At 47.1% G+C, this 25,248-nt stretch overlaps 1 protein-coding gene across 2 annotated transcripts; it reads right to left on the bottom strand.

Annotated features, from left to right (window-relative positions):
- Window positions 1-3,123: 3,123 nt before the first annotated feature.
- On the bottom strand, window positions 3,124-18,632 carry BMP2 (bone morphogenetic protein 2). 2 transcript variants are annotated; one of them, XM_033142841.1, is made up of 3 exons: window positions 18,534-18,632; window positions 13,392-13,747; window positions 3,124-4,660 (listed from the first exon to the last, which is right to left on the bottom strand). In XM_033142841.1, exons 2-3 carry the CDS (start codon window positions 13,741-13,743, stop codon window positions 3,816-3,818), a joined length of 1,197 nt encoding a protein of 398 aa, XP_032998732.1. In that variant the 5' UTR covers window positions 13,744-13,747; window positions 18,534-18,632; the 3' UTR covers window positions 3,124-3,815. The 2 variants fall into 2 exon arrangements, with proteins under 2 accessions (XP_032998732.1, XP_032998731.1); XM_033142840.1 differs by lacking the exon at window positions 18,534-18,632 and adding an exon at window positions 16,957-17,080.
- Between the last annotated feature and the right edge of the window lie 6,616 nt (window positions 18,633-25,248).

Genomic DNA, 25,248 nt, shown 5'->3' with positions numbered 1-25,248 from the left:
TCCAATTATCTTCCCTCTGCTCACAGCCTTTATGGAATTTGTATGTCGTTCAGAAATGTTGCCAATTGAGTTGATTTCCAACGGTTAGAGTTGATTTGTGGGCGATGCATTGAACCTCTTTTGTTTTAGCAATGGTACCTACCCAAAACCCCTTGAAATAGGATGAAAATCACCATGAAAATCATGTGCATCTGTCCAACGGGACTTAACAGAAACCTCAGAAAACCTACAGCCCCAACTCCTGCAGTTCCATCTCCTTTTAAATTTGAAATTCTCAACTTCATTTCCCCCCTTAGTGGAATTTGCTGCCAATGAGTGTGGTGGAGTCTCCTTCTTTGGAGGTCTTTAAGCGGAGGTTTGACAGCCATCTGTCAGGAATGCTTTGATGGTGTTTCCTGCTTGGCAGGGGGTTGGACTGGATGGCCCTTGTGGTCTCTTCCAACTCTATGATTCTATGATTCTTAGGCTCCTTAGCACTACTGAACTCCAGTCTGATTCGGCAAAGCATGTTATGGGCTTTTTCTGCCTGTGCAAATTGAATTTGAAGGTAGTGAATTGGCAGGCTGAACAGTTCCCCACAAGCAAGGCCCAGACATCCGTCCTAACATCCCATTGCACACATTTCTGACACGGTTTGCAGTGGAGTGCAAACTGGATTCAATGAAGCAGCAATCGGAAGACCTATTCAATCCAGGCAGAAGAAACTGTCACCACGAGTGGGAAATGATCCACAAATGTGTGAAAGTTTCTGAGTACTATTTATTGCTGAGAACGGGGGGGGGGGGGGGGGGTGGATCACTATTCCAAACATGAATGACATGAAGAAAGGAAGAAAATTACCCAGAAACAAACGTATAAGATCTTCCTTGCCATTTTACCAAAAATGAAACAACAGACCTTTCGAGGTCACCTCAGATCAAATTATTGCAGGCTATATTTAAATATTAAATGAGTGCTGCACCTTATTGCTTACCAAAAAATATTCATGAATGGAGGTTTCACAACACTGCATGAATATTCTCCAGTACTTCCGAGACTTAACCTTCTTTAACATCCCTTCTCAGTGTCCTGCAAGCTTCCAACGACTTTTAGATTATTATGATGCTAACAAGCTTTCAACAAAACTGGTTTAAGAAAGTATTCAGGAATTCCAAAATTCTCCCAAACAATCCTGAGCATGGCAGTCTGTTAAGGGTGCTGAGAAGTGTAGCTCTTTGCAGAATAAGCAGCAATTCCTGGGATTTTACTTGGTGATTTTTGTGGGGCAGGGGAATGTTTTAAATGCATCGTTGGGATGTGACCTTACAGTCAAAGTCTTGTCCTACCAAGCCAAAGAACAGATCATGAAATGATTACATGTCTTCTCGAGTGGTGTTCATTGTGAAGGGTTGCCGTTGCTGATTGTGCAGCCTAAAGTTGTCTATTTGATAAGACATCCTTCAGATTTAAGCGACTAAGTTGAACAAGCTTATTTGTCTTGTTTCATACAATGTTTGTATGGATTCCCTTTTTTATTACCTACCAATTTCTAATTGTTTCTTTTGAATTGTGATACTCACTGTTCATCTCTAACCTGTTGCGAGACACTCTGAGCACCATTTTGTGGGAAAGTGGCATTCAGACAACAATGACGACATGTTTAGCAACGTTGTTAGAATCAGTGCTTTTTTTCTGGGGAGGTACGCATACCCCTAAACATTTTGCGAATCTAAGTTTGGCCTCACTGAGGGCAGTATTTCCAATATGAGTAGGAAAATGAGAGTACCCCTAAACATTTTTTAAAGAAAAAAAAGCAGTGGTTAGAATATTTGTCAAAGATTGCAGACGAGGTTCCCCGACCCTCTACTGCAAGGCTCCTGAAAAAATTCCAGTGCTGAGATTTTTTTTAAAAAGGGGGAAATGCTGCAAAACAAAGCCATGTAAACGTCTTTGTTTGTGCAAAAACATTTGCAGGTCTAACTAGGGACTGCTTGACTTTGGAGGACAAACTGAAACATCTCTAGGGACATTGCTTTCATTTAAAATAAACATATGCTCCCGTGGACACCTAATGATCCGTTCTCAAACCACTTAAGTGAAATTATTCCACAGCATGTAATTTCAGGATGGTTATGAATGGCATTATTGCAAGCCAGGCTAGCAGCACAATCCTTCGCAAAGCTTCTCAGATGCAAGTGCAATTGAGTCAGCTTGGTTTTCCCATAGTAATGCCCCCTGAACTTAGTGGGAATGCCCTCCGAGTAGATATGTATAGGATTGCAGTGTCTCTTTACCGGTGCACGTTTCTCCTGTCGCTGTTGCTTGTAAGTAGCCCGTTCCAGGTGCATTCCTGGTTTAACACTTGCAGAGTTCCTCATCCCTCCTCACTGGCCACTCTGGCTGGGGCTGATAAGAGCTTAAGTTCAACAACATTCTTGAAGGCGCCATGTTGGCTACTTCCCACCTGCTCTATAGGATCTATGCAAGGGCAATTGTTTTCCTGTTCTGCAAGCTCTCGTGGGAAACCAAGAAGCCCTCTTCCCACTCCATGGGGGTGCAGGTTGGCCCAGCTTTATCCTTGCATATGGGCAACGCATCTGACTGCATGCGAACTTCTACCTCCCTGGAGCCTTTTACATAGGTGCGGGAGGAGATATTTAGGGCCTGGCCCTGTAGTAATTCCTGGGATTCCTTTGCATGTGTTTGATGTCCCTTAGGAAAATAAAAGGGTGGAATTTGCATACTTTACTGCTTCCCACAAACCTGTTCTCCCTCCGAGCTCTGTTAACATAAGATTGCAAGGTGTGCGCAATAATACACTTCTGGCATTCAACAAGTGTTACTCTGTAGTAGCAGGAATACCTTAGGCACCGTAGGAAAGGCGAACAGAAATAAAGCTTTTTAAAAAACTGAAGAAATCTGGTATTTTATTTAATATTTGGCCAGGACAAGGATTCCAATGGGTGAACTACTTAAAAGGGGAGGAACAGCATAAACATTTTGCTTTTCTGTAGGTGCAAGGACCCAAAAAAAAATAAAAAAAAAATAATTAAAAATTAAAGTAGGGAAAGAGAGTTTTCCAGATAAGCCCAGTTGGTGGTCGTGTCACACCTTCATGAGGAACAGCAGTTCTATTTCTACTTGCTCGGCAACCGTCTGGTTCTTATCCAAATGCTCCCCACCGGGAGGATGCCAGTTTCTCATGGACTGGGCAGCCCACCCTGCAGCATTCCTGAGAATTGTACAATATAATCTTGAGTCAGCAGGGCGGATTAGCCACTTTTCATTGGGCTTGCACTCGTGACCTTAACAGTAGAACTGCAGAAAGCAAAATGCATTATGCACCTTTGCCATAGTAACCCTTCCATGTACACATCACAACTTACTTAAATACACACTGGAAAAGGAGAGGGGGGGGGGAAGCTACCATTTGTTTTAAATTATGTACAAACCCTATATTTTTTTTCTTCTGCTTTTTTTTTGATTATACATATAAATACAAATTAGCTATTCTTCTAAAGTGGTTATAATAGTAAATAAATACAAAATAACAATCTGACCTTTATACTTCATGTGCTGAGGGGGGAAAGGGGGGGGCGCTTAAACCCATATAAAATGTACAACTAATACGTTTAAAAATCTTTAAAAGGAATAATTCTCTGATTAAAATATTTTTTTCCTCGCTTTTTTTTCTGTAGACATAAATAGATTTTTTTTTTTCAAAATAGATGCGTTTAATTCTCCATTTCATAACATAAATAAGGTCTTCATTGGGAAATATTAAAGTGTCAAGTTTTGTTTTGTTGCATTGGTCCATTTTCCGTCCCGCTGCCACGTCAGCGGCAGCCACAGCCCTCCACAACCATGTCTTGATAATTCTTTAGTACCACCTTTTCGTTCTCATCCAGGTAGAGCATGGAGATGGGACTCAGTTCCGTCGGCACGCAGCAAGCTTTGGGGATTTTGGGGTTCACGGAATTGACAAGAGTCTGAACAATGGCATGGTTGGTGGAGTTCAGGTGGTCTGCCAAGGGGAAGGGGCAGTCTCCGTGGCAGTAGAAGGCACTATAGCCCGGCGGGGCCACTATCCAGTCATTCCACCCCACGTCGTTGAAGTCCACGTACAAATCATGCCGTTTGCAATTGGACTTGCGCTTGTTGTGTTTGCGCTTGGCCTGGCGCTTCTCTCTCTTGTGGAGAGGGTGTCCCTTTCCATCGTGCCCAAAGGTCACTAGTAACGGCCTGATCCGAGACCAGCTGGCATCGTCCTGATGCAAAGACCTGCTGATCCGGACATGCCTCTTGGAGGCAGTGCTCTCCCTGGGGTCCAAGTGAGCCACTTCTACCACAAAACCATGGTTGGGTTGTCCATGTGCAATCCACCTCATTATAGCCGGCGTTACATCAAACGTTTCCCACTTGCTGGCGTTATGATGCACCAAGCGCGTGTCCAAAAGTCTCGTGATGGGGTCCTGGGAGGCCCCTCTCTCTGGCTTTACAATTTCATAAATATTAATACGGTGGTAAGAGCTGCCATTGCTCTCAAAAGCGTCTTGGATGTGCTCCCGAAAAACCTGAAGCTCAGCTGAAGTGATGAACTCCCCCTCAGGGATGGAAGTTAAGTTGAAGAAGAAACGCCGAGATGTTTTCCCACTTCTTTCTGGAAGTTCTTCTAGAGTTTCTGGTTTAGGAGGGGGGTGGAGAGAAGAAGAAAAACACAATCAGTAACTCAGATAATTCCATGAAATATTTGAAGTACCCTACAGATATAGAAGCTTTCCTGTAACATTAGCATAAGTCAATATGTATGTTACGTTAGAAGAAGAAGAAGAGTTTGGATTTGATATCCCGCTTTATCACTACCCGAAGGAGTCTCAAAGCGGCTCACATTCTCCTTTCCCTTCCTCCCCCACAACAAACACCCTGTGAGGTGAGTGGGGCTGAGAGACTTCAAAGAAGTGTGACTAGCCCAAGGTCACCCAGCAGCTGCATGTGGAAGAGCGGAGACGCGAACCCGGTTCCCCAGATTACGAGTCTACCACTCTTAACCACTACACCACACTAGAAATTCGAAAGGCTTCCCCCCCTTTTCCTTTTTTTAGTTGCTCTTGTCTTTCTGTTTATTTAGGCAAGCCCACAAAACATGATGTTAAAATGCTTCATTCGCTGCCACACATTTTGGATCTCATAGGAGTGGACTGTGAATTCCAGGTGGTCGTAATAAGGGGGAAGAAATGTGAGGCATTGCTTTGGAATTCAAGGGTATTAAAGAACATTTTTTAACACTGTGGTTAGCAGGGGCCCAGGGAGAGTAATTAAAAACTGACTGAGGATCAAGGAAAGGGATTGCATTTCTTAAAGATTTCCCTTTAAAAAAAAAAAACCAACAACAAACCCCTACCTTCAGTTTTCATGTCAGTCTCTCAAAAGCCACTCCAAAGGCATTGTGCCACAAGTTTCATGATTTACCAAACTTACTATCCAAAACCCTGTCTCGTAATTATAGACCTTTCCACAAAGCACACCCAGTCATTTTACTCAAGGAGGCCCTAAATGAAAATAACTTGTATGGGTTTAGTAGTTAAACCATTCGGGCGCCCTCCAGATGTTTGGGACTATAGTTCGCAGGCGTGCTGGTTGGGGCTGATGGGAACTGTAGTCTTAAACATCTGCAGGGCACCAGGTAGGACTAGTTGTTTGCTTGTGGGGGGGGGGGAGTCCATGGGCAGTATTGCAGGAATAGGCAACCATGTTTCACAGATCTATTGAACTGCAACAGTCTACAGCTGCATCACATGTTTGGCAAACTCAGCATCCGTATGGCCTGTCCACTGCACTGCTATTACGAACAGCTAACTGCAAAATATGAGACAAATAGGCATACAGACTCTGCCGACCTTCAAGGCGCTGTGTGAGTTGTGCCTTGTCCTGCTCCTTTCTATAAAACCTACTACTGATTTCAACTATTGAAAGATCACCCCCTACATAATACTTGTTATTACAGGTGGGAGCAGAGGAATGACCATTTGCTTTAAGTTTGTGGCTGAAATCTGAACTGCAGACACGCAGTATATTGGTCATCATCTAAAGTGGCGAGTAACACAAAACACTATTCCTTTTTGTTCTTTTTAATATGGATGGCATGAGGAGGTCTGGGGGGAAGGCTCAGGAGAGAGGAGGAATACATATACTGGGCGGGGGGGGGGGATTATGTGCATCCCATGTAGAAGATTGGAGCACTCTCAGATAGTTTTAAGGTGTGAGTTTTGCTTTTTGGAAAACAAAATTTTGGGGAAATGTACTTTGGCCACCTCATGAGAAGAGAAGACTCCCTAGAAAAGACCGTGATGTTGGGAAAGATGGAGGGCACAAGGAGAAGGGGACGACAGAGGATGAGATGGTTGGACAGTGTTCTCGAAGCTACTAACATGAGTTTGTCCAAACTGCGAGAGGCAGTGAAGGATAGGCATGCCTGGCGTGCTCTGGTCCATAGGGTCACGAAGAGTCGGACACGACTGAACGAATGAACAACAACAACAAAGAACTATGATTTAACATTTACTTATGACCAGCAACATTGTACAGTATTGATAGGGTGTACTATTGCTGCCAAATTTAACTAAACCATTGAGGCCAAGGGTGAGGGAATCTGCTGCCCCCCAAGGTTGATGTGGCTGGTCTACCATTTCCACCATCCCTGACCCTATTAGGGACCGATGGGAGTTGGAGTGAATCTGCACTTTGGGTTCAGGAATAAATTCATGTGCAAGTAAAAGAAATCTCGGCGAAAGCAATGGGAAGATTTGACCTGCCCCATCTCCTGTTTTATTCCAAGGGCTCAGTATGTGATACAATATCCATATTCTTAGATAGCCTCTAAATTGGGTTACGAACAAGCAATGTCTCCAGCCCACTCGGCGAACGACATAATGATGATGATGATGATGATACCACCATATATTGCAACTTTGACCGGTGGAGGCATAAATGCAACAACTGTGGCTAAGTCTAAGCATATTGTGAACTATCTTAACAGCCACATTGCTCCGTTGGTGTTCCATTTACTTGGAAGTGTCACCAATATTAAATTCCAAAGGAACAAGTTTTGGATTCCAGCCTAACTGTTCCCACTGCAGCTTTGGAAACAAAAACATAAATCCAAAGGCATCTCCTTATTCCCCCAACATCTGAGTTCAGAGTCCCTTTCCTCTATGGTGACCTAAACAAGAGCTTGCATTTAAAGTACAGTGGTACCTCGGGTTAAGTACGCTTCAGGTTAAGAACTCCGCTTAAGAACAGAAATCATCCTCTGGCGGTGTGGTGGCAGCAGGAGGTCCCATTAGCTAAAGTGGTGCTTCAGGATAAGTATGCTTCAGGTTAAGAACGGACCTCCGGAATGAATTAAGTACTTAACCCGAGGTACCAATGTATACAAGTCCATGGTGGACAATGGGTATCTCTCAAGCATTTACAGGAAAGCTAACTATAATTGGCTCCCTCTAAATGTGGTTGTCCTGAGCACTCTACGCCCATCTGCAGTGAGGCCCCATGTATGCCTGAGCACGTGGAGTCTCTTACAGGAGTGGCCCTGACATGCTTTAGGGTGAAGCCACCTGGTCGAGTGGCACCAAGATAGGTGGGGGGCTACAAAATGGCAGGGAGTGGTTTGTGAACAGCATTGTAAGACCCCTTTCAAAGCACTGGCTATAAGTGCGGTGTGTAGCATTTGACAGCAAGGTGTCTTAGGGTCGGACTGTTCTCCTCTCTCAGCAACTCTGCAAGCATCTCTAAAAAGTGCCAGAACAATAGGATGGGGGGATGGGGAAAACTGTAGGCCCCTATTCCCAACCACCCCAGCCAGCATGGTCCAGTCTTTAGGGATGATGGGAGTTGTAGTCCCAGTAACATCGGAAGGGCCACAAATTCTCCATCTCTCCAGAAGAACGTATTTTGAGGAAAATGGAAAGCATTTCCCAGTCCCTCGAGTCTACACTCTTTCCTGGGGTTTCCACCCACCACAAACCCCTGGTGTCTTTCCTTCAAGATCTACTTCAGCCTTGTTTTTCCTCGCCCTGTCCTTATGGGAGTCCCCTGCTTCCTTTTACTCAGAGGAAAAACTGCTGCGGTGATTTATCCTGCACTGCCCTGTCCTCCAGGGCCATCTTCTATCCTCACTACCTTTCAGAGCCAGCAACTGGCTGCCATCTTTCCACCCGAACCCCTCCTTGCCTCTTGCACTTTCCCATTCCCGCCCTGCCCCCGCCAAGTTTTGCAACAGGGAAAAAAAAAAACAGCCGCTCACCCAATGGCTAGGGAGGGTTCGCGAGAATAACAAGCCACAGCCACGCTATGTTTACCTCACATTCGATTTGTTTTTAATTCCTGCCCTATCTACATCATTGGTGCTCTAATTGGACACTTCTCTTAAGTGGCTTTGAACTGACATGTGCAAAACAAATGCAGAGCTAAACAAACCCCCGCCCCATCCCGAAAAAAACCCCAACGAAACCCGTGTTTCACATGGTTGCAAAGCTGCAAAGGCAGAGAGGGCAGCCAGAGATTTAAGGTCAGTGCCGGAGACTCTATTCATGTGCTTGCTGAGGAGAGAGGCTAGGCTAGGCAGGAACCAACACAGTGGCTCAGTGGTTGTGGAATTCCCTACCCAGAGAGGCAAAATCTTAGAATTGTAGAGTTGCAAGAGGCCGGGAGGGCCATCTAGTCCAACCCCCTGCAGTGCAGGAAACTTTGTCCAACGTGGGGTTCGAACCCACAACCCTGAGATTAAGACTCTCATGCTCAACTGACAGAGGGAGAGGCCTCCTATTTTAACTGGGCTGGTTTATGGGATTGGATGTGACGGGGAGGGGGGAGGAACATTGCAATCTGCAAACAGGGGGCCTGTGGCTTTATTAAAGGAAATAAAGAAACAATCTAACGATTTGCTCAAATAATTTGTGGCACTTGGGATTGCAAGAAAAAGTAAATGATCGCGTCAGGTTTATAGAGCTTTCAGAGAAAAGTTAAGTGTGCTTTTTTTTTCCTGTAGCAAGCTACGGCAAAACAGTGAGAGGGAAAAACAGGTTTTCCTGTGGGTTCTCTGTAAGCACATCTGTATCCTGGTCACAAGAGGTGTGGAACCTGCAGCCCTCCAGATCTTGCAGCCCTCAACCGCCAGCAAATTAGCATTGAACCAGTTCCTCCACACTGTTTCTCGTATTTAAACCCCACCATTGTCTAGCCACTCCCTTTCCTCTCAAGCGCACCTGTGAAAGGGCCTTTCAGTAGCTTGACATGCCAGGGAGACGCCTCGGGGCATAAGGTGGTGATGATTATTACTATTATTAATTAATTAAATTTCTATACTGCCCTTCATCAGAGGATCACTGGGTGGTTTACAATATTAAACACCCCCCCCCCAAAAAAAGACCTACCATAATTGTTGTATTCCCTAACATCCTTTCCATTTCCCAAGGCCTTTGAAAACTAGCCTGTTATCTCCACTGCTGTTTTAAGGCGGCTCTCTCTTGCTTTTATTGTATTTTGGGGGGAGGGAGAGAACAGCCCTTTGAATCGGCTTGAAAGAACAGGCTTCCCACAATTAATAACAGACTTAGGGAAAGACTTAGACCTGGGTTCAAGTTCTCTCTTGAGCTGTATAGATCAGGGATCTACCGGTAGATCCCCAGCTGATCCTGGTAGATCACGGGATCCTTATCATGTACAAACAGTTATGGGGGAAAGCTAAAAAACAAAACAAAAAACCCTGCAATCCTCCCCCAAAAAGCTCAATAACTCTGGGCACTTCCCTCCTAAAAAAAAAGCTCAACAATTTTGGGCAATCCACCCACCCCACGCATGCTCCTCCTCCCTCCAATGACAATCGGTAGATCACTTCCAGTGTTTTTATAATGGGAGTAGATCACAGTCTCTTGGGAGTTGGATATGCCTGGTATAGATCACTGGACCGAAATGGCCAAGTCATTGCTTCATGGCTTCATTGGGACTTACTCCCAAGCAAATGGGTGTAGGGTTATCGCCTGAGGGTTATTTTTGTTGGAATAAGGATTGCTGCCGAGTTGCAGCAAGGAAGCTGAGCGAAACACTTGCTATCCTTCCCTCCCTCTGCCCATTCATATATGTATGTAGTTCTGCGTTAAGGTGCATTTTGGCACAATTGAAATGTTTACTGGAAGTTCTCCCATTCATTAGTTTTCTATTTACACACACAAAGCCGCGTAAGCCACAGTGCAAGTTTAAGTTACACCATTAATCTCTTTCCTCATTAAGACTTGCTATTAGTTAGAATAATCACTATGCAGGCCACACCCCTTGTGGAGAAACTTAATTAAAATACATATTTATGTATCTTTCCTTGCCAGCCCAGCTCTATACTACATGTAACCTAAGCAGCTTGCTTCCGTCTCTCCCCCCCATTCTACAATCCATTGTTGCCGCCCGTGAAAAGGTTGACAACTGCAAGTTTATAGCCTTTATGCAGAAGACACTAGATTCACATCCTCTGAATGCTTATTATTTGTAGACGTTGCATCAAAGTATCTGTGGCTGGGATGCAGAAACACAGAAAGGAACCTGTAAGTCTAGCTAACTCCATGTGACTTTGCTAATCACACACAGAGACACACACACACAAATGTGCTTAGGGTCATAAACGGAGGGGAGAAGAAAGAAGGTTGCCGAAACCATGGCAAAACTTTTGGATGTGCGTTGAACAGAGATGGCGGCGGCAGCAAAAAACGAAACGAAAAACCCTTTGTAAATGCAGTGTAAAGCTTTGCCCAGTAGTGCTGCAGACAAGTTCATTCAAGTTTAAGGAACTCGGATATAGGCACTTTGCATAAAAGTTCAAGCAAGTTGCCTTTAATTTAGCAAACTGGCCCAGTTCAAAAATACATAGGATAAAGTGGCAACAGAGCATCTGAAGATTGTGTTGCACTTACTCCCAATTGTTCTGTCTGGTTAAGTACATATTTGCTTGTGGCTTTTAATCTGAGTGACCTAAAGCCCCAGGTGCCCATGAAATCCAGTGGGCAGCTGCTCCCAAACTTATCAGCCTTGCTTTCTGAAGGGCTTACCTTAGGTCTCCACTAAATCTAGATTTAAACAGAAGACAAAGTCATGGGGGAGACAATACAATTGATTGTTAAATTGATCTCTCACGGGGATTAGATGGGGATTAGAAATCCTTCCAAGTTACCAACTGTAAATTAGACAGACCTTTTTTACCTTTTTTTTTCTTTTTGGCTATTTAGCCTGCAATATTTAAATTTATTGGTAGGAACTCATAATCTGGACAGAATCTGTAGAATTAAAAGAAACAACAACCACCCACTTCTCTTGCTCTGGATCAATGAAAGTCAATTTTTAAAAACTGATAAATGGTAGAGAACAAAGAGTTCAGCAGAATTAGAAATGCAGTTTGCCATTCTTTAACGTTTAATGAAACAAACACAGCCAGCAACTAAAATTGCTAGCTATTTAAAGGGGGAAATGTGACATTCCTCGTACTCCTCCTCATTTTTGCTCCAGGTTGTTTCCTAACATCTGTACGTTCATCACCTCGAGGAAAAACTGGTCTCTACACTCCTCTGGGCAAATTGGCCACCCACATTATTAGCATAAGCATATGCGGGATACTGGTTCTTTAGGAGGGAGAGGAGGGAGATTCTGCCGCCAACACAATGGCAATGACAGGCTCAATCTTCAGAAATATAGTTAGAAAATTAAACTTTAAAACACACACACACACACACACACACACACTTTTATGCATATAAAAACATGGGTGGGCAAACTAAGGCCCGGGGGCCAGATCCAGCCCAATCGCCTTCTCAATCCGGCCCGCGGATGGTCCAGGAATCAGCATGTTTTTACATGAGTAGAATGTGCCCTTTTATTTAAAATGCATCTCTGGGTTATTTGTGGGGCATAGGAATTCGTTCATTTCCCCCCCCAAAAAAAAATATAGTCCTGAAAAAGTTTGCTGACCCCTGTCTTAGAACTACGGACTGTGCTTTTAAAAATGTCTCAAAATGCAAGGCCATGTGTTTCAGTGGTGTTCATCATCATGCAGAGGAAGGGATACGCAACATGTCAGTGTTCTTCAAACGACATTTTTTTTTAGAAATCACAGGCTGAAACTGCAATCTTTGAGTTGGTTGCAACTCCGGAGATGACCCATGGAAGTCAATAGGATGACTTAGTAGGTCTGCTCTAACAATGGCTTGTGCTTGGATCCAGCCCAGGAGGCTTGGCAGCCATGCAGAGATAACCATTTCTGTTCATTCTGGGATCCAAAGGCTAATGTGCATGTACTGAAATGGGCATGGTAGCCTACGGTCTTCACATACACACCTACATGACTGCAAACAGGACTTCATGTTTTCAAAGCTTCCCACCCACCACAATCATTCAAAATAGTGGCCAGAATTAAATAGATGAGTCCAGTCACACAGCACACAGAAGGAGAAAGAAGGAGACTGTTGCAAAATGCTTGCCCTGATCAGAGGAGGTTACAGGTGGGCAGCCGTGTTGGTCTGCCATAGTCGAAACAAAATAGAAAATTCTTTCCAGTAGCACCTTAGAGACCAACTGAGTTTGTTCTTGGTATGAGCTTTCGTGTGCATGCACACTTCTCAGTTGGTCTCTAAGGTGCGACTGGAAAGAATTTTCTATTTTGTTCTGATCAGGGGAGTGAGATGTTGAATTCCTCCCGGTGTATCCAGGTGTGAGCTTTTACTGTGAAAGAAGGCTACCTATTTCCAAGTCAACACGGGCGAGATTAGTTTCAGAACCCTGGTTCATTTTTAAATGGTTGAGACAGGCCTGCACTGAACGAAGAGTTTGAGCAGAAATACCGCAAGGAGAGAGGCACACACTTCAGCTGTATTCACACAGTCTACTTATCTCTTCCTTCCTAGCATGGATGCTCAGAAGGAAAAGCCTTACATTTAAATTGCACTTTTCGGCTAACCAAATTTGAGTGATATGCTTTGTCTTGTTAGAACATACCAGTGCAGCAGCAACCAAACCAGACAGAGATTCAAATTGCATAATGAAGAATTCACAACTGCTTAAAACAGCAAGCGATACATCACATATATCTAATGGGCGAAGTGTAAGGAGCACAAGAAATCAAGGCCATTGCTGCATTTGGCACTGAACAGCAGCAGGTCTTCAGGATTTCAGGCAGGGGTCTCTCTCCGCCCTACCTGGAGACGCTGGGAACAGGTGCTCCCCCACTGAGCTATTTGGGCCTCCCCAAATATCCAACCACCAAATGCCTTGGCAAATGTAGCATTTCAATTTGCGGTGTGTGTGTATGTGGAATCTCCAAGCCTATTTTTGTTAGGGCTTGGGCAGTGGAAGCAGGAGCTAAAAGCATCCCTCCTTACCTTCATGGTGAAAGCTCCTGACTGTATTGGCTCTGCTGGCAGCCCTCTCCAGGTTATAGTCCATGGTCGTTGGCTTCTGGCTGGTGTGCAGATGGTAGAGCTCCAACATGTAGGGAGGGATGATGATGTCCTTGCTTGGTGTGGGCCGCCGTGTGAGCCCAAACATATTGAGCAGGCGCAGTTCAAATTCGCGAAGGATCCCTTCCGAGAGTTGCAGGGGAGTGACGCGGCCCAAGTCTCCGCTGAACCTTCTCCTGTCGGCCACCTCCGGGATGAGGCTGGCCGAACCGCCCAGCAGTATGTGATAAAGCAGCAGTGCTAGTAGAGAGCAGGTCCTGGCAACCATGGTCATCAACCTGGGAAGAATGGAAGAGGGTGAGTTGGCAGGCGAGGAAACGCTGTAGGGCAAAACCAGCATGAGCAAAGCGTAAGGTCATTCTAAGCTTCATGGCTGCTTTCGCACCATGAAACATAGGAAACCACCTTGTACAAAGCCATTCCATTGGTGCCATCTAGCTCAGTATTATCTGACCGTTAGGTCCAGTCGCGGATGACTCTGGGGTTGCGGCGCTCATCTCACTTTACTGGCCGAGGGAGCCGGCGTACAGCTTCCGGGTCATGTGGCCAGCATGACTAAGCCACTTCTGGCGAACCAGAGCAGCACACAGAAATGCCGTTTACCTTCCCTGCCGTTTACCTTCCCATTTATCTACTTGCACTGCATGCTTTTGAACTGCTAGGTTGGCAGGAGCAGGGACGGAGCAACGGGAGCTCACCCCGTCGCGGGGATGTGAACCACCGACCTTCTGATCGGCAAGCCCTAGGCTCTGTGGTTTAACCCACAGCGCCACCCACGTCTGCCAGTAGTTTTGTATAATTTCAGACGAGATATGCCCAGGCCAACCTGGAAGTGCCAGGGATAGAACTGGGGTCTTTCTGCATGCAAAACAGTAGTTTTACCATTGATCTATAAATAATCCTTCCCAGCTCCCATGGTCCTTGTAGGTAGTACCTTCTCCATCTCCCTAAAAGTGAAGTTTATGAGAGACTGTCCTGACCCCAGTGGGAACTTTGGTACTGACATGAACTGTGGCAGGATATTGTTTTTCCTCTCTCTCTCTCTCTCTCTCATATATCCACAGTTGCTGGGGTGGGTAGCAACCTGCCAGCACATCATGGAAGCTGCCTAAGAAGTAAGATTGGTTGGAACTGGTATTATGGGCAATAAGTAGCTGAAAGAGAAGGCAATTCACAATCCTGTGGCTGAAAGCACATTTAAGGCCCAAGCAAAGAGAAAATCCCACAAATGGATCCTCTTAGTCCAGGAAACAACAGGTTATACTCAACTGTTACTCAGAGTAGACCCACTGAAATTGATGGCCATGAGTAAGCTGCGTTCATTAATTTCAACGGAGTAAACATTAGTTGAATACAACCCATAGAAGCTGCTATTATTCCTCTAGGCAAGTCACACAAAACAATATTGGCAACGCACAACCTGCTCCCCACTGTGGGCAACTTTGCGATCACTTGCAAAAGAAAGGACTGCGTGAAATGGAAATTTCAGAAGGGAGCAAGCACATGAAAGACCCTGCAGATTTAGATGGCTCACTTAAAAATGCCACCCACAACCCCGTGAAGGGAGGGTGGGATAAAAATGCAGCGGCTTCTGCACCCCCTACAGCAAGATATTGACACATTCATCCATGATATGAGGTTGGAGACAACTCCACAATCACATGAATTTTCACAATTATATTCACAAGCCCACACTGCGGCTCCTGGGCTGTTTGAGTGCAACTGTTCACTCCAGTGAATAAATAGAGACAGAACTGTTATAATTAGCATTGTGTGAAGAGCCCCCAAGCATAGCTACATGCTGGGACGTAGCTGAAGGAGGAAGTATTGGAGGGTGTGGCACGGTGGGGTTTCGAGGGGAGGCTGGAGAACCAGCATTATGGGACTGTGATCTTTGAGCTGCTTCAAATAATCACGGAGTGGCTTTTTAGAAATGAGAACTACATGGGGAAAGGGAAGAACACGTGCCTTTTTGACTGCAGTGAAACATTTATCAAGAGGAGAGTGGGTTTTACAGCCCATTGATTCCCCAAGGGCTGGACAAAACCACTGGAAACAATTATAGGATGCACCAAGGCAACAAGTCAGCACAGAATTGGGCATTCAAAACCAAGTGCACCTGACAGTGTGCTGGATTATGACCTGAAACTGCCCGACTCCCGCTTTCTCCCCCCCCTCCCTTCCTTTACATCCTGTAACCTACACATAGCTAATGGAAACCTTATTTCATCTCTCCCTCCCCCCCTTCGCTCCGCATTTTAATAGTTTTGGGATCCAGCATAATGAGCAGGGCATCGGCAGCCACAAGCAAAAGATTGCAAAGGTTGCTAGGGAGAACTTTATCCATGTGAGCCGTTTCATTCAAGGAGAGAGAGCCTTTCTGCTGCTCTAGTTCAGGGGTTGCGTGCGCTCCTCTAGTAAAATGCTTGAACGTGCATTTAGGTTTGTTGGGATTTCTTCCTTTCAAAAGCCTGCTAGTTGTCTCTAAAGTAAAACCGAGCTAAAACTTCCACTCCACTCTCCAGCACTCCTCCTTTATCTTATCCGTGCCTCGGATTCATTCGGCTACGGTAAATGATCCTCTATAACTGTTAAGAGGCCAGCCGTGATTAAACTTGTGGCCCTGCAGACTTCGTTGGACTCCACCTCCCATCAACCCCAGCCAGTATGGGTGATGGTCAGGCATGATGGGAGCTGTAGTTCAGCAACATCTGGAGCCAGTTCCCCACCCACGGTTTATGCGCGGATACGTTTCTACCAAAATCAGTGGGATTTGTGAATGGAGGTGCGCGGGGGGCGCGTTACAATAATGGGCTAGAAAGGGGCTCAGGTTTCAGAAGCTCCCGAAACAGCGGTGGGTGGGGAGCCTGCAGTTTGCAGAGCGAAGCGATACACCCCGAATAAAGCAGTTTCAGCAAGTGACCGGGCCAGCAGAGCAACACTAGTCCGGAGGCCTGCTGGAAGTGTGTCCCAGCCAGGACTTCTTGCAGTATAAAGGAGAAGATGCTGCCGCGTAATAACCTGCCCAGTACTCTCGCCGCCCGCCACCTGTGGCCCGGGATATTGCAAGGCGCTTAGGATGGGCGCCGCAAGCAGTTAACTTGTGCAGCAAAGTGTTCTGGGGAAGAGGGCAGCTGGGGGGGGGGTCTTGTCACGGGGGAGAATGAGAAGGGGGAGGGAAGCAAAAGGGGACTGTATGGGGGACACACCTCCCGCATTCTCTCAACAAGTGGTCAAGGTACATCCCGAGAGGGAGATTTGCCACCAGAAACGTCTCGTTTACCATTAGCTTTAGTTCATACTTCCTAGGAAGACACGCGACTGTTTTTGTTGTGGGGAGGGAGGTATGGATGATCAACAGTCTGGGGAACGCGGAGGAAATAATTTGTAGGGAGTCCCCACGGGAAGTTTCCCGGCAGGTGTGGCCAAGTGCCGAGTTCGAAACCGCGCGCGCCCTCCTTCCCCAGCGCCCCCCGCCTCCTGCTACCTTTTAGGATCCCGCCGATCGCCTAAGAAGCAGCAGCAGCACACTCGGGCACGTCCATGGAGCCAACCTCCACATGGAAATAGCGTGGCCGATCAAGGGGGGGGGTGCGATCCGTCCTTTCTTTTTCTTTTTTGGGGTTGGTGGTGGTGGTCTTTCCTCCCCCACCTCCTTACTCCGGGGTCGGGGAGAAGAGCTGTCCACGAGCGGCGGGTAGCTGTGCTCAATTTTCCTCCCTCCTTGGGAAGTTTGCAAAGGGGGAACCAAACGTTCCAAGCGCCTCCGAAGCCTCGCTCTCTAGTCGAGCTCCTCTCCAGCGCTGCAGCCCGAGCTCGCTTCTCGGCGGAGAAGAAGAAACATCCCGGGCATGGTCTCGCTCCTGGTCTAACCTGGACGAAGCGAAGAGGAGGAGGAAGAAGAAGAAGACGTCGACGCGGCGGTCGAGGATTTGCAGCTGCTCTCTGGCCCGCTGGCCTCTCCCGGGCGCCGCATCACTCCCGGCTGCAAGGGCGCTGCCCCAGAGCCAAGCTCGGGGGAAGAGCACGCACCGCCGGCGTCCTTCTCCTGGGCCCGGCCCGCCGGGGAAACATGCTCAGGATCTGAAACAGCCGGGGAAAAGAGCCGCGGAGGGTCGGGGGCGAAGAAGCGTCCCTTTCCCGGGCCGAGAGCCGGCAATGCGCGCCCCCTCGGAGCTCCTGCTCGGATGTCAGTAGAAAGCAGCTCCCTTCTCCTTAAGAAAATGCCCTTGGCATCAGCAGCCGCGAAGCGTTGCGTTGGATTCCGCCTCCGATCTCTCCAAACGGGCCACTTTCCCCCCACTCCTCTGGGTCGTGCGCTTTCGTTCCTGGTTGCAAAAGAAAAGCAGCAGCAAGAGCGAGCAGGCAGTTAGTGGCCGGGCCAGCCGCTGCCGCTGCTCCTCCTCCTCCTGTTGCTGCTGCTAGGTTCCGGCGGCTCCTGGTGGTGGCTCGGCGGCAAGAGCGCACGACCCGGCTCCTTACTCTCTCCGCGCGTTGAGTGCGCCCTGGGCTCCGGCGTCGAGCGCTTCTTGCTGCTGTTCCTGCTTCTCCTGCAAGCGGAGCTGCCTGCGCCGCTCTCTCTTTCTCTCTCTCTCTAGGCGGCCTCTCCCTCTCGGGGCTTTTTGTGGCTGCTCGGCTCGGGCTGAGGTCACGGGCGCGGGGGCTGGAGGCGCGCTCGCCAAACGCCAGGCGGCCTGTGAGCGAACCGGGAGAGCCTAGGCGAGGCTGGCGCGGCGGGTTGCTGGTGCTGCAAGGAAGCACGGCAGGGCAGGCGGCTTTTAAAGGGAACGCCGCCCCCTTTTTGGACTTCCCTCCTCCAAGCCGCCCCCCCCCCCTCCAGCTTACACACGCACACACGCACACGCATACAAGCAGGCACACATACGCTCAGCCCCAGCCGCGGAGGGGTACTGAGCGCGCTCTTCGCTTCTCCTCTGCCACAACTTTCCGGATTCGAGCCGTCAAGCTCGCCGAGAGGAGGAGCCGCCGGAGCTCCGGCCCGCCGCGAGACTTTTCTTTGCACGCCCGGCCCGCGCTTGGAAGAAAGATGTAGCCTATGCCTACCTATTTCTTCACGGCGCTCTGCAGCTCCTTCGGGAGTGGAAATGTTTCCAGAGTTGTGCGTGCCAAATGCTTCTGTTCCGAAAGTGAGATTGGAAAGGATAAAGCTCTGCTTGTGGAAGACGACGTCGGACTCCCCCCCCCCTTCTGTTCCTCCCTCCGCCCGCTCAACATAAAGAGGGGAACTTCCTAGGGCTAAAGCCGAGATTTGAAACGACCCTGCAACTGCGGATCGATCGAGCGCAGGAGCGGGGCGCTGCGCTGCAGGCAGCGCGGTTCAGGTTCCCTTTGGTGTCGCCGCGGCCCCTGCCGCGCTCTGCCGTGGCCCGCACTTCCTCTGCCCGGTACCTGGGCTGCAGCCGCAAAGGCACTTGTTATTCGAGTGACATTTTATGACCCTTACTCTTGAGTTAAACATGTTTGCGATTGCTGTTGCTTTTGAGTGATCAAACGAAGTAGCAGCCCTGTCTTGGGTTAAGTTTGACATAGCTCGCTTAAGTCAGCCAATAGGTTCAGGCGCGTCTTTGACTGCCTATGCACCATCCATTTAAAGCGCGCGATTCCAACCCCCACTCCCACAAAATTATGGGAACACTAGTTTGTTAGGATGCTGGGAATTGGAACTCTGTGAGGGGTGAACTATAGTTCCCAGGCGTCTTTGTGGGGAAGTCGCGCACTTTTAACGGATGGTGTGCAGGCAGCCTAAGCGTGCGAAATCAGATTCTCAACGTGCCTCACAATCCTGGAATCCTAGAATTGCAGAGTTGGAAGGGAACCTGAGGGTCATTTAGTCCAACCCCCACCAATGCGGGAATCTGAACTAAATCATACAAGACAAAGGACCACCCAACCTCTGTTTAAAAACCTCCGAGGAAGGAGAGTCCATCGCCGCTCGTGGGAATGTGTCTGTTTCACTGTGGAACAGCTCTTATTGTCAGAAAGTTCTTTCTGCTGTCTTTTTGCTCAGAAGTCAATCCTCCAGTGCAGGGGGCAGGGGGCTACGAAAGGGGAGCCGTTTCTTAGAGTTTCTGCTGGGACTTTTGGGTGATCCAGAAAGCTGTTCTCCTTTCCTCGCATCAGAGCGGGCAGTGCGGGAGTAGAGAAGCTTTGCTTCGCCTTATGGCCACCGAAGGCCTGGAGCAACAGCAGAGGCAGTTCAGATGAGACGAAGGCTTGAACAATGATCCGTTATATACGTCCCTTTTGTCTATACGAGGAGGGGAGAAGTAGAGCGATTCACAGGTCCTGCCTCTGCAAATCGGATTAGCTTCGTGCGGTGGGATTTACGTGTTTACTGTCTTTGAAGGTATGAAGGTCAAAGAAAGGGAATCGGAGCATTTGACAGAATCCAAACACAGTGGGGAAATGACATAATATCCACCTGTACATGAAACATACCATGTAGGGTGTTCTACAGAAAAGGAGAATAGAGGAGATGATGGCAGAACTCTGGTAACACCCAGTCTTCTAATTTAAGGAGACCCCCTCCCACCAAGAATTAGAAATGACGCTTTTATACACCAGATTGGGGAGCCTAGGAGCCCCTCCCATCAGCCCCAAACAGCACTGCCCAGTAGTCATGGTGGAAGATGGGAGTGTGTGCAACATTTGTAGGGTTGCAGGCTTCACGCCCCTAGTTGACAGCCAACCCCCCGTTTAAATTGCTAGTGCCACACCAGGTCAAAGCCAGCCAGTGGTTTTCCTAGGTTACGTTGACTTTTCAGTTCATTGGTCATGTCTTTCCTCCAAGGAGTTCAGAGACGTAGCCCTTGTTTCGTTTTCAGAACAATTTTGTTAGAGAGAGACCAACCAGCAAATGCCATGGCTGATCCCAGTTACTTCCTGGTGAAAAGGCCAACCATTCTATCTCCTCCTTCGCACTGCCCCATGGAGCCCAGCACAACAATGGTTTCCATAGACAAAACTCCCATTGTACAAATTGCAGCCTGCCCCATGAGGGTTGGCATTGTGAACATGGGTAAGTTTACTCGGAGGTAAGCCCCACTGGTGCTCAGTGAGATACGTATTTAGTCCTAGGTAAGTTTCCAACAAATTGCAGCTTCAATTGTGTTGATTGTTAGGAACCAAACTCCTTTTAAGACAGCTCTGTTGCGCTCTATTCTCGCCACGTGACAACTGCAAGTATTATGGTACACAGTGGCAGAAAACTTTTCGGGACTGATCCAGTGTCTTTTGCAACTTCAATTCCAAGGCTTCGCACAATTTGCAAATATCTAGTGCCTTCATCATATATTTTTAGGCACAAGGCAAAAAACGTTCCTCTTCAACCAGGCCTTTGGCTGATTAATACTCCAAAGCCCTTCAAATATGACTGTGGGAAGGGGGGTATTGTTTTGATATTTTGGTTTAATTATTTACTTGTGTTTTATCTTGCATTTTATTCTGTGAACTGCTTTGAGATCTTTTGATGAAGGGTGGTGTATAAATTTAATAAAGAAATAAATATTTAAAAACAATGCACAAGTGACATAGTTTTGCTGCAGAAAACCTGGCATCAATTCAATTGAGGAACAGGTGAGGAACAAATGATTCTCTTACATACACCCAAGAACAGATAGTCCCAAAGAACCCCAGCTTCTGCAGGTTATATACAGCGTTGTAGTTTTGATATGCACATGTTGATATGTAAACATCTTTCTCATTCATTCCTGCTCAGAGGACTGGTCTTTATTAATCCCATAGATGAGCTGAGAAAATCTGAATTGCTTAGGGTCCTCCAGTGGCAGAAGCTTTGGGTTAATTTTTAACCCAGCCCTTGAAGGCTGGCGTGTATTCTTGTGCCTCACTTTCGCAGGCACCCATACTTGATATTGGGGTGGGGAACATTTTTATTTATTTTTTAACCTTGAGAGCTGCATTCCCTTCCAAGCAACAACTTTGCACATGCTGGTGATGGCCGGCACCAGAAGTAAAAGCATGCAGAGCAACATGTGAAAATCTTACCTTTGCACAGTATGCTAGTTTCTGCAGACACACACGAACACCCCTCACTGTCCTTCATCCATGCAAGCAAGTGGCATGACCAGAGTCCAAAGAGTCTGGCAAAAACTCTTAAGAAAGGTGTGAAGGAAGGCCAGCGAGGGGTGTGTTCCGGGGGTTTGGCCTTGAGCCAGGCAGAGAGCCCTGGAGGGCTCCATTCAATACCTGGGCTTGAGGTTTCTCCTTCCCCTTATGTCATGCAAATCAGGGGCAGGGAACCTCTAGATGCTGTTGGGCTCCAAATTTCCATCAGCCCCAGGCAACATGGCCAAAGGCCAGGGATATTACAAGTTGTAGCTCAATAAGGTTGCAGGTTCAATTCCCATGTGGGGCAGGTGCATATTCCTGCATTGCAGGAGATTGGACTAGATGATCCTCAGGGTCCCTTCCAGCTCTATGATTCTATGACTCTATGACCTGAACTGACCACAGGTTGCTCGTCGCTGATGTAGATGCCCGTTCCCCATATGCAAAAGTCATGCCTATGTGTTCCAGCTGTGTTTCATTACGTATGACCTATATTTATATTAGCACTCCCCCAGTCGGGCACCCTTAAAATGTTTTGGACTACAGTTCCCAACAACCACAGCCAATATAACCACGTGGGCCAAGGCAGATGGAAGTCATGGTTCAAAACATCTGGAGGGCACCAGGTTGGGGAAGGCAGCCCTAAAGAGAGGAGAAGTGGCTAAGCCAGCTTTTCTCATACTTATCCATGTTTGCCAATTACCACTAAAGGGCGCGAAGCAATGGGAGTGGTCTCGCGGCTCAACTGGTCGAGTATGAGACTTTTAATCTCGGGGTTGTGGGTTCAAGCCCCACTTTGGGCAAAAGATTCCTGCACTGCAGGGGGGTTGGACTAGATGACCCTCATGGTCCCTTCCAGCTCTACAATTCTGTGATTCTATAATCCACCACTGTTCAGGTTCATCCCCAGTAGACAGGATTGTTTCGAGGGATTGCAACATGAGATGCTGCTTCATATGGAAGGCATTTGAAACTGATTATGTGCAACATACCTTTTTTTTTAAAAGAAAAGAACCGTAGTGACAGAATCAGAGGGTATTCTCCCACTGGCAGAGTATGTGTGCTTATTATTATTATTATTATTATTATTATTATTAAAAATATTACATCACAGTGATATTACATCCACACAGAAACTGCAACGAGAAAGTTTTCAGTGCACCTGTAAGTCACTGTCCAATTGACCATGATCCAAAACCCAGAACCAAAGCTGTTCCCACCATTGACTTACTTTTGTGAATTAAAAATCAGGGGAGAAATCCTCTTGCTTTATAGGGAAAGTTACCTTCCTCCTGGTGGCTTGCAAACAGCTGCTGCCATGGGGTTCTACAGAGGAGATGGGTGCAAATGGACATAAGTTCCATTTATACTTACCAGGCTCCAACCCCCAACCCCCCCGTAAAAATAGCATCTACCACTCCAGAAGTATTCTTTCTGACTTGCCAAACATGAAAAAGAGCAGAGTACTGAAAAGTTTGCACCTTTTGCGGATATAGTCCCTAGTTCTTAAATTGATTTTCCCCCTTGGGATGCAGGAATTTATTTTTACATACCCGGTATATATTTTTTTCCAAAAAAAATAATTGTTTAGAAATGCCTGCCCTCCTGTGGTAGAAATGTGTTAGGACACCTCTGCTTGAACGAGAACTCCCAATTCCTTGCACCTTTGAGGCCAGTTCAATAACAATGATTTACTTTAAATTGGTGGACTTTCGGCTTGCCTTCATCTACTTCCTGTATCTTCATGAAACTATAATTTAAATTATCATCACTGGAAGACTTTAGATCATTAGCCGCTCCCAATAAACATTGCAAATGCTCACTGCTCAAATTACAGCCCCAGCTCCTGACTCCCTCAAAATTATAGCCAAATTGTAGTCACCTAAAAGCAGTAGCCACTGGTCCCATCACCTCCTGGCAAATAGAAGGGGAAGAAATGGAGGCAGTGAGAGATTTCACTTTCTTGGGTTCCATGATCACTGCAGATGGTGACAGCAGTCACAAAATTAGAAGACGCCTGCTTCTTGGGAGAAAAGCAATGACAAACCTAGACAGCATCTTAAAAAGCAAAGACATCACCTTGCCGACAAAGGTCCGTATAGTTAAAGCTATGGTTTTCCCAGTAGTAATGTACGGAAGTGAGAGCTGGACCATCAAGAAGGCTGATCGCTGAAGAATTGATGCTTTTGAATTATGGTGCTGGAGGAGACTCTTGAGAGTCCCATGGACTGCAAGATGATCAAACCTATCCATTCTCAAAGAAATCAGCCCTGAGTGCTCACTAGAAGGACAGATCCTGAAGTTGAGGCTCCAGTACTTTGGCCACCTCATGAGAAGAGAAGACTCCCTGGAAAAGACCCTGATGTTGGGAAAGATGGAGGGCACAAGGAGAAGGGGACGACAGAGGATGAGATGGTTGGACAGTGTTCTTGAAGCTACTAACATGAGTTTGTCCAAACTGCGGGAGGCAGTGAAGGATAGGCGTGCCTGGCGTGCTCTGGTCCATGGGGTCACGAAGAGTCGGACACGACTGAACAACAATAAAAAGCAGTAGCCGGGCGTGACAGCATAGGTAAGGTGTCTAGATTTCCTCTACAATCCAAGCACTGCAACGTCTGCAGAATAATTTCCCCGCAACTATGGGGTACAGCGTTCTTCAACCATGTGTTTCCAGAAGTCGTTGGACTGTTTACTCCCAATAGCTCCAACCATCATGGTGAGTGGTCAAAGATAAAATGAGTAGTAGGGGCTAACAGCATTTGGAGACCCAAGGTGCACAATCTAATCAAGTTTGCCCATTTTGAGATTTTTACTGCCTTCTAAACAAGTTCATAGGGAAATGAGACCCACCAAAAACTATAGGATTTATTTCCAAGTGGTATGCTTAGAACTAGGGCTGTTGATGAAAGTTATGAGCCCCTCTTGCACAGCACAGCCTTCATCTTGGGTTGCTAAGTCAGAGGGGTTGACCTGAAGTTTTAGGAATGGGTAGGGTATCTATGGCCTTCAAAGATGCTGTTGGACCCCAGCTTCCATCAGCCTTGGCCAACATTGGTTTAGCCTGCTTCTCAGGGTCTTCCTAGGCAGAACTAAACTATCAGAATGGAAGGAGTTGCTTTCTGCTTGGCTTGAGAACATTTGCCACTGAGTTTCCATTTCTCCAATGCCATGGTCACAAGGCTCTTCCTCATGAGCTCATTGCCTTCCCCAGGTGTTGTCACCAGGCTCCACTCAACTCTGTTCCTATCTCACCAAGCTTTACCCCTGGTTTGCCAGGCACTGCCCCTGTTATTCACAGGCTCCACCTCCTGCCTCCTGTTCAGAGGTTGCTGGATTCCACCTCCCATGATCGCCATTCAGTATGGCCAACAGTCAGAGATTGAAGTATAGTGATCTCATCCTATGCAGCCACATTCCAATGTGCTTGGCTCTGAGTTGGATTGTGGTCACAGTACGGCTATCCTTGTTGTTGTTGTTGTTGTTGTTTAGTTGTGTCCAACTCTTCGTGACCCCATGGACCAGAGCACGCCAGGCCCTCCTATCTTCCACTGCCTCCCGCAGTTGGGTCAAACTCATGTTGGTAGCTTTGAGAACACTGCCCAACCATCTTGTCCTCAGTCATTCCCTTCTCCTTGTGCCCTCAATCTTTCCCAACATGAGGGTCTTTTCCAGGGAGTCTTCTGTTCTCATG

This window comes from Lacerta agilis, chromosome 3 (genome assembly GCF_009819535.1).
Source record: "Lacerta agilis isolate rLacAgi1 chromosome 3, rLacAgi1.pri, whole genome shotgun sequence".
NCBI lineage: Eukaryota > Metazoa > Chordata > Lepidosauria > Squamata > Lacertidae > Lacerta > Lacerta agilis.
This window is presented reverse-complemented; position numbering and strand designations above follow the sequence as displayed.